The 10,461-nt window shown below is 38.1% G+C and overlaps 1 protein-coding gene across 6 annotated transcripts in view; it reads right to left on the reverse strand.

Moving 5' to 3' along the window:
• ITPR2 (inositol 1,4,5-trisphosphate receptor type 2) overlaps window positions 1-10,461 on the reverse strand; it is a 493,497-nt gene that overhangs the window by 222,855 nt on the left and 260,181 nt on the right. For all 6 annotated transcript variants that reach the window (XM_032432655.1, XM_032432656.1, XM_032432658.1 and 3 more), the window contains one exon: window positions 5,873-6,063. In XM_032432655.1, coding sequence (XP_032288546.1) covers window positions 5,873-6,063 — 191 coding nt within the window. The remainder of the gene's footprint in view (window positions 1-5,872; window positions 6,064-10,461) is intronic.

Below are 10,461 nucleotides of genomic sequence, written 5' to 3' on the forward strand. Positions count from 1 at the left end.
TATTCTTTGAAGGAGTATTAGCACTTCACAAGGGTTTGATGACATTTAATACTATTTCAAATTACATCTTTTTGATAGACATTATTGGTCACCTACCCAACAGCCTTTCTCCATCCTTCTCCTTACTAATAGGATCCCCATGTTGTTTCTCAAGTAGGCAGCAACATCCTCAGGGTATAAGCCCCCTCAGGCTGGGGTCACGGTTGATTAGTTTAAGCCAGTCATGGTCATTCCAGTTCCACTGCCAGTGATTAGTCTAGACATGATTATGTGACACCGTCCTAGCTAATAGGACATCGGTTGACGTTAGCTGAGCAGGCAGTGGTGTGTGTTAGGGGAGGCAGGGGCGGACTCTTTTGAAACTACCTATGGCTCTCAAGACAGCTTAAGCATGTGAACCCAAAATGTGAGGCAGCCCCCATATGACTTTTGGAGACCAGCCTCAGGCTGAAAGCCAATAGACCAACAGTGTTAGGGCCCTGCTCTCTTGAGCTACTAAATTAACCAATTTGAGAAGAGTCCCAACTCCAGATTCCTTGCTATGTGAAATGACATGTTTTTAATTGTTTAAGCCACTTTTCATTAAAATTGTGTTAATTATAGCTGAAGCATTCTCACTGACATGTTTCTAAAATGGTCTGTGGGCCATGACAATTTACTGAACATTCTTTAATGACTAAAGCATTCCCTTTCTGTTTTTAAAATAACTATGTTAAAAGACCAAAAAAAAATCTTCTCACCTAAAGCAATATTTTATTCACCCATACCTATGACATATTTTGTTCAGCAGAAAACTGATTGCCAATCGCTTGTTACTTTCAGCTACGGCAACACAGATGGGGTACCACCACCTCTCTTGATTTCTTGTGGCTAGATTCAGAGGTAACTCCTGTTTAACTCTTTCTTCCCTTCTCAGCAAAAGTGATCATTTCTACTTCAACTATTCTAATAAGCTGAGAAATTTCTGATGACAGTTAAAAGAGACTATCAGGAAGGCAATAATGCAAATTGGAAACTAGATATTCTATAATGTGGGAAGAGAATATGCTTATCAAATTTATGACCATATTTAATAAAATGTATCTATTTTTTCAGACTACCTATCTTCATTTCATTTACCAAACAAATTATGTTCAGGCTCCTATGATGTGAATTCTGCCTTCAGCTTTTATTTTGATCACAGGCCAATTATGTAATCTCTAACTTGTTATTTCCCCATGTGAAAAGTCAGGATAATGATACTCACACTCACATGGGTTTGCTGTGAGGATTAAAGGTAAGTTCACAGGACAGCCTCTAACACATACTGGCCACTTATTATTCCTCAATAAATGTTTGTAATCATTACTGTTGAGTAACAGTTAGTTGCAATCATCACCCTATTAACAAATCCAGTGGTTACTTTGCTGCCTTCATCTTACCCAACCACTGCTAAGCATTTTACACACTTGTTTCTATTCTGTCAAACCCTTCCTGCTCTCCTCTTGGCTTTCGTAACATCATACTTTCTCTATTTTCCACCTATGTCCTGACCATTCCTTCGCCAACTCCCAGGAGCTCCTGGTCCTTTCTTGTGAGAAATCTCATTCAAGTCCATGGTTTTAATATTATATATATGCTGGAACATTCCCCATTTATATTTCCTGCATGGACATCTTTCCAAACCACTCTGGACTCATATATCCAACTGCCTGTTTGACATACCCACATGGATATCTAAATAGACATCTCAAACTTAAAATCTCACACACAGAATTCCTAATTACAATTCTCCATTCTTCCCTATCTTAGCAAATGATTCAATCATATCATATCCTCTATTCTCCTTTCCAACCCCCCACAACTCATCCACCCATCTACCAAGTCCTGTTGGCCCTACAACCAAATATATCCAAAATTCATCTCCTTCTCTTCACTACAACTGCTACCCCCGTAAGCCAAGCTGCCATCATCTTTTGCCTGAATTAATGCAAAAGAGTCACTGCTTCTATATCTGGACCCTATAATCCACTCATCACTCAAAATCCAGTGACCTTTTAAAAAGCAAACCAAGTCATGATTATCCTCTACTGAAAATCTCCAATGAGTTGCCATCTCACTTAGAATAAAATCCAAATGCCTTACCATGCAAGTCTCTACATGATCTGGCTCCTACTTTCATAATCCTCTCCTCCTTTCTCACTATACTCTTACCCCAATGGGCTTCTCTTGGCTCCTCAAACCCACCAGCTTCATTCCTGCCTAAGTACCTTTGCATTTACTATTCCCTCCTAATAAAAATCTCTGTCCTCAAATCTTTGAATAGATTATTCCTCTCCCTTATTCAGGTCTCAACTCAAATGTCACCTCAACAGAGGTGTCTACTATAAGATCATTCTCCCAGTATGTCTTCACCATGTCATTACCGTGCTTTATTTTATTCATAGTAGTTTCAATTACCTAACATTATATCATTCATCTAATGGGTGAGAATGTATCTTCCATGAGAGCATAGGGCTCACGGCTCTATCTCTAGCACACAGTAGCTGGCATTGAGTTTTTTACTAAAGACGTATTTATTTAATGAGTGAAACAACGCATGTCCTCTCTATACACTGGCTAACACTTCTATCCATCTCTCCTCTGAAATGTTCTACTCTTTTTGCTCATAAACCTGACTCCTCTTCTTTCTGACCCTACCATTTGTATCTCTTATTAAGCCATTCTGCCATTCCTGGCCTCTTACAAGATGTTCTTTGTTTTTCCTATCACTATATTCTCCCTTTTAGCAACACCATCCACTGTCCTTGCTCCAAATAATAACTCCAAATATAGACTTAACTTCCAATACATTTAATAGCCTGTTAATGTGATTCAGCATATTAGCAATGACCATGGACAACCTCCTTCTACTGTAGTCTCTCCTTCTCTCCTACAATAAAACATCTTAATAATAGCACCTAGTCTCCAATCATCAGTGCCTCTTAAACGCCTCTCTCTCCCTCTCTCCACCCAAGGCAGGTCTGTTGACCCTGCCTTCATTATTGATATAAGCCCTGTTTCTTCAATTCATTCATACTGCCACCTGGCTGAGATATTTAGTGATTCTTTTCTTTCTTTCTTTTTTTTTTTAGAGAGAAAAGGTGGGGAGGGGCAGAGGGAGAGAGAATCTTAAGCAGGCTCCACATCCAGCACAGCGCTCAATCTCAAAACCCTGAGATCATGACCTGAGTGAAAATCAGGGGTCAGACGCTTAACTGACTGAGCCACCGATGTACCCCACATATTTAGTGATTCTTAACTAGTCTGTTCTCTTCTAGTCTCTTCCTGATAACTCTTTCCTGCAAACCAGTAACTGTTTAATAATTTTCAATGACTTTTAACCTTCAAGTTTTTCAGACCGAGTCTAACTTGTCTTTTTAATCACACATAACACTCAGCTATTAAAATTCTGAACCTCCACCAATTATTCTACATGTAACCTCTTGCAATATTTATTCCAGTTCATGTTTTGACTATTCTCCAAGCCAAACAATTTCCTCAAACCATACCCTAATTCACTCCATGAAATTGTCTACAATTATGTGGGTGGGAAGATTTCTGTTATGGGTTGAATTGTGTCTCCCTAACAAAACTCATATGTTGAAGTACTTCAGAATGTGACTATATGTGTAGATAGGGCCTTTAAAGACATAATTAAGGTAAAATGAATTCATATGGGCAGCTCTCATCCAATATGACTGGTGTCCTTATAAGAAGAGGCAATAAGGATACAGACACATATGTGTACAGAGGAAGGACCATATGAGGACACAGTGACAAGGTAGCCACCTGCAAGCCAAGGAGAGGGATCTTGGGCTTCTATCTCCAGAACTGTGATAAAATAATTTGCTGTTGGTTAAACCACCTAGTCTATGGTATTTTGTGATGGCAGCCTGAGCAGACAAATACAATGTCTCTCTTTACTTGATGTTCCAGAATCCAGGCCAAACACAGGATTGGGATACTATGCAAATAATGGTGCTTACACCATTTTCACCAAAAGTATATAAGAGAATACTGAGAGATAAACTGAAGCAAGGTTATGAATATTTAATTTATTACATGAGAATTTATGGTAACTTATTTTTCCAAGTTTTTTTAAAATTTTTTATTGTTATGTTAATCCCCATACATTACATCATTAGTTTTAGATGTAGTGTTCCATGATTCATTGTTTGTGCATAACACCCAGTCCTCCATGCAGAACGTGCCCTCCTCAATACCCATCCCCAGGCTAACCCATCCTCCCACCACCCTCCCCTCTAGAACTGTCAGTTTGTTTTTCAGAGTCCATCGTCTCTCATGGTTCGTCTACCCCTCCGATTTCCCCCCCTTCATTCTTCCCCTCCTGCTATCTTCTTTTTTTTTTTCCTTAACATATATTGCATTATTTGTTTCAGAGGTACAGATCTGAGATTCAACAGTTTTGCACAATTCACAGCACTTACCAGAGCACATACCCTCCCCAGTGTCTATCACCCAGTCACCCCATCCCTCCCACCCCACCCCCCACTCCAGCAACCCTCAGTTTGTTTCCTGAGATTAAGAATTCCTCATATCAGTGAGGTCATATGATACATGTCTTTCTCTGTTTGACTTATTTCGCTCAGCATAATACCCTCCAGTTCCATCCACGTCGTTGCAAATGGCAAGATCTCATTCCTTTTGATGGCTGCATAATATTCCATTGTATATATATACCACTTCTTCTTTATCCATTCATCTGTCGATGAACATCTTGGCTCTTTCCACAGTTTGGCTATTGTGGACATTGCTGCTATAAACATTGGGGTGCACGTACCCTTTCGGATCCCTACTTTTGTATCTTTGGGTAAATACCCAGTAGTGCAATTGCTGGATCATATGGTAGCTCTATTTTAAACTTTTTGAGGAACCTCCATACTGTTTTCCAGAGTGGCTGCACCAGCTTGCATTCCCACCAACAGTGTAGGAATCCCCTTTCTCCGCAACCCCGCCAACATCTGTCATTTCCTGACTTGTTAATTTTAGCCATTCTGACTGGTGTGAGGTGGTATCTCATTGAGGTTTTGATTTGGATTTCCCTGATGCCGAGCGATGGGGAGCACTTTTTCATGTGTCTGTTGGCCATTTGGATGTCTTCTTTGGAAAAATGTCTGTTCATGTCTTCTGCCCATTTCTTGACTGGATTCTTTGTTCTTTGGGTGTTGAGTTTGATAAGTTCTTTATAGATTTTGGATACTAGCCCTTTATCTGGTATGTCATTTGCAAATATCTTCTCCCATTCTGTTGGTCGTCTTTTGGTTTTGTTGACTGTTTCCTTTGCTTTGCAAAAGCTTTTTATCTTGATGAAGTCCCAATAGTTCATTTTTGCCCTTGCTTCCCTTGCCTTTGGCGATGTTTCTAGGAAGAAGTTGCTGTGGCTGAGGTCGAAGAGGTTGCTGCCTATGTTCTCCTTTAGGATTTTGATGGACTCCTGTCTCACATTGAGGTCTTTCAACCATTTGGAGTCTATTTTTGTGTGTGGTGTAAGGAAATGGTCCAGTTTCATTCTTCTGCATGTAGCTGTCCAATTTTCCCAACACCTATTTTTCCAAGTTTTATTGAGTATTATTTTGATATTAAGACCCATTTGATATTAAGACCCATTGATATTAAGACCCAGTATGTATTAGATAATACATAATCACTAAAAATAACAACTTTTACCTGGAAGCCATGCTTTTAAAAAGAGTAATATTGGTAGGGAATTGTAAAGTAAAGCCTGGTCCCCAACTAGAACTTGATGTTTTTAACCATATTCTATTTGTGTTACTACATATATTAAAAATTATAATTTAGAAAATGGTAAGCCATTGCATACTCATTGTACCTGTAACTTTTCAATAATATTTCTATAATCCCAAGCAGGCCCTCCAAGAGCCTCCTTGAAGCGTGGTCCAGAGCGAGCGGATAATCTCCAACCCATGGCTGCTCTCTGCACCATATTGGAATGGCTCTTCAGGAAAAGGGTATTAACTTGGCTGTCCAAATCCACCGGAATGGCAATCCCACGATTCTTTGCTGAAAAAGAAAGAATTAAAATATTTTTCTCTTACTATGACTACAGCTTCTTACACATTACTGAAATAATCTTATAAACAGAAAAAAGAAAAAAGAAAAACCATAACTTCTGTGATGTAATGACCAGTATGGTGACTATACTTAACAATCCTGTATCATCTATTTGAAATTTGCTAAGAGAATAAATATTAAAAGTTCTCACCACAAGAAAAAAATTGTAACTATGTGAGGTGATGGATGTTAACTAAATTTATTGTGGTAATCATTTTGCTATATATGCATATATCAAGTTATTATGTTGTACACCTTAAATTAATACAATGTTATATGTCACTTATATCTCAATAAAACAGAAAAAAATCAAATCTTTAAACTCTGCCATTAATTGTTTTCTATAACTACTAAAGCTTTTAACCTGAAAGCATTTCAATTCTTAAGACCAATTATTAAGGTGAGCTCATTAAACATTCAAGACCTTATTTGATTCTTGATGATTAATGTTTGAAATTCACTTCATACAGCATCAATATAGAAAACAGTGTAAAACAGCCATGTGAATTTGTGTTTTCCCAGCTGCCAAGAAAAATAAGAAAGCAGACAGAAAACACATGATAAAATCCTGCCTGTCTATTAATTAGTATAATTGATGTGTATGTGTGTATGCACACACATATGCACACACAAAATTTCAGGTAGCAAAACAGCTGAGAGAAGAAATAAAAACTTGAATAGTATAAAAAATCTGTATTTGAAGAGGGCACATTGTACATGTCCTTCTTCCCCAAATTCACTGAAACATATATTTTATCAGACTTATATCATAGTACTGAAAAAATGAGAATGCTTGCCATAAGGAAAACAAAAACGTTGAGGCATTTTTGCAAGCAGAGTGAAGACAGGATTAGTCTATCAGAGAAGGAAGAGGACAGACATTGCTCTATAAGAGATAAGAGTTAGAAAAGGTCTTCCTTAGAAGAGAGTCAACCAACACCAAGAGTGGTAATGGGGGGTAGGGGAATTATCTGGGCAACTCATTAAAGAACAGCATGTGCATAGCTGGGAAGTTAAGGTCCTCCCCACTCTGACTAGCATAAACAGAGCAATTAGCAACAGCAGTTTTTATCCAGAGGATAAAGTTAGGGAATTATAGAAAGGAACTCTCATGGAAGTGAAATACCTACCTGGAGAGAATGCCAAATGAAGGTGTCAGGACTTGACAGAGAAGCAGAATAGAGCTTGAAGTAACTCCAGAGATCTTCATCAAATAAGAAGTAGAAGAGGGAAGAGAGAAGAAGCAGCTCCAGCAGAAAGAAAAAATATTCAAGACTCTAACCCCAGAGCAAAGCTCTCATATTATAACACTTGTTAGTATTCTCAGCTGGTCTTCTGCTTCACACACACACACACACCCCAAAGGAAAGCCTGTATATCATTTATTCAGCCCCTCACCCAGAACTCTGGGTCAGATATGTCATTTATACAAGAATGCTAGTAGAGAAACAGACCCTCAAAACTGCTGTGGATCCAATGCAGTCATTACAGACCTTTATAACCATGAACACACCACCAAGAATCATAGGGGAAACTAAAAGCATTAAGAATAACTGGCCCCAGTGAAAACAGAAATGATTCAGGGAAGAACAGAAAATATTTAAATAATCTGATTATCATCCTCAGAAAATGTGGGTATATACTACTCCCCCCAAACTCCCCCAAAATCAGAAAAAGAAAGAAATTTTGGAAATTAAAATATAATTGCACAAATAAACATTTCAAAATGGCTGAAAAAGAAAAGGATAAGAATAAAGACCAAGTTGATAATCTGGGAAAGTCAAAGAATCTTCTAGAACATAAAGCATAAAAGATCAAAAAGGAGTATGAAAGAGAGAGAATATGAAAGAGAAAGAGTCATCCAGGAAGTCAAATATCTAAAATATATAAGTTTCAGAAAGAAAGATCAGAGACAATGGAAGGGAAGAAATTATTAAGAAAATAATAAACAACAATTTACTTGATCTGAAGAAAGATGTGTGTCTTCAAACTGAAAGGACCCACTGTGTATAAAACAGGATTAAATAAGCATATTGACCATATTCTGGTAAAAACAGACAATGCTATCATGGGTTGAGTCGTGCCACCAAAAATATATGTTCAAGTCTAAATCATAGATACCTGTGAATGTGACCTTATTTGGAAATATGGTCTTTGCAAATGTATTCAAGTTAAGATGAGGTCATACTAAATTAGGGTGGGCCCTTATCCAATACAACTGGTGTCCTTATAAGAAAGGGGTAAGGGAAGCAGAGACACACAGAGGGAAGAACACCATGTGAAGATCAAGGCAGAGACAGGATTTACTCAGCTTCAAGTCAAGGAATGCCAAGGACTGCCAGCAAACACCGGAAGTGAAGAGAAAAGCATGGGGTCTCAGAGAGTATGGGGCCACTGACACCTTGATTACAGACTTCTAGCCTCCAAAATTGTGAAGTAGAAAATTTCTATTATTGTAAGCCACCTCGTTCAGGAAATTTGTTATGGTTGCCCTACAAAACTAATAGAAATGCCAACAGCCAAGAGAAAAAGTAGGATTCCTATAGAAAAGAGACGGGCACCAAACTTCTCACCATCAATACTGTATGCTAGAATCTGTAGAATAATATGTTTAAGAACTAATGGACAACAAATTTTGAAATTAGGAGTTTATACCCATCTAAACTGAAGATCACAAGTGATACCTGAATAAAAACATTTCAGAACATGTAAATCTGAGAATTTTTTCTGTAAACCCACTATGAAAATCACACACACACACAAAAAAAGAGAGAGAGAGAAAGGAATCCAAGAAAATGTCAATGTGAATACAAGAAATCATGGCAACTGAGTATGAACCTGAAGAAGAGAATAAAGCAAGACACACGTGAAGGAAGATCCATTAGACGTTCCTGGTTAGGAAATTAGAAAAGTCTCAATATCATCACACTACATCTTTGTCTCTAATGGTTATAGAGGGAAAAATATTTACTTATCATAATATGGTAAGCTCTGATCACTGATTTTTAAATTTTTTTAATTTTATTATGTTATGTTAACCACCATACATTACATCATTAGTTTTTGATGTAGTGTTCCATGATTCATTGTTTACATAAAACACCCAGTGCTCCATTCAGTACGTACCCTCTTTAATACCCATCACCAGGCTAACCCATCCCACCACTCCCCTCCCCTCTAGAACCCTCAGTTTGTTTCTCAGAGTCCATAGTCTCTCACGGTTCGTCTCCCCCTCTGATTTCCCCCCCTTCATTTTTCCCTTCCTACTATCTTCTTTTTTTTTTTTTTTAACATATAATGTATTATTTGTTTCAGAGGTACAGGTCTGTGATTCAACAGTCTTACACAATTCACAGCACTCACCATAGCACATACCCTCCCCAATGTCTATCACCCAGCCACCCCAGCCCTCCCACCCCATACCACTCCAGCAACCCTCAGTTTGCTTCCTGAGATTAAGAATTCCTCATATCAGTAAGATCATATGACACATGTCTTTCTCTGATTGACTTATTTCGCTTAGCATAATACCCTCTAGTTCCACTCACGTCGTTGCAAATGGCAAGATTTCGGGGTGTTTTTTTTTTTTGATGGCTGGAAAAAATTCCCTTTTTTTGTGTTTGGTTTGTGTGTTAATATATATATACACACACATATATATATTTATATATATATATATATATATATATATATACCACATCTTCTTTATCCATTCATCTGTTGATGGACATATCTTGGCTCTTTCCATAGTTTGGTTATTGTGGACATTGCTGCTATAAACATTGGAGTACAAGTACCCCTTCAGATCACTACATTTGTATCTTTGGGGTAAATACCCGGTAGTGCAATTGCTGGGTCGTACGGTAGCTCTATTTTCAACTTTTTGAGGAACCTCCATATTGTTTTCCAGAGTGGCTGCACCAGCTTGCATCCCCACCAACAGTGTAGGAGGGTTCCCCTTTCTCTGCATCCTTGCCAACATCTGTCATTTCCTGGCTTATTAATTTTAGCCATTCTGACTGGTGTGAGGTGGTATCTCATTGAGGTTTTGATTTGGATTTCCCTGATGCCGAGCGATGTTGAGCACTTTTTCATGTGTCTGTCAGCGATTTGGATGTCTTCTTTGCAAAAATGTCTGTTCATGTCTTCTGCCCACTTCTTGATTGGATTATTTATTCTTTGGGTGTTGAGTTTGATAAGTTCTTTATAGATTTTGGATACTAGCCCTTTATCTGATATGTCATTTGCAAATATCTTCTCCCATTCTGTTGGTCGTCTTTTGGTTTTGTTGACTGCTTCCTTTGCTGTGCAAAAGCTGTTTATCTTGATGAAGTCCCAATAGTTCAT

Source organism: Phoca vitulina, unplaced genomic scaffold, assembly GCF_004348235.1.
Source record: "Phoca vitulina isolate PV1807 unplaced genomic scaffold, GSC_HSeal_1.0 scaffold49, whole genome shotgun sequence".
Taxonomy (NCBI): Eukaryota; Metazoa; Chordata; class Mammalia; order Carnivora; family Phocidae; genus Phoca; species Phoca vitulina.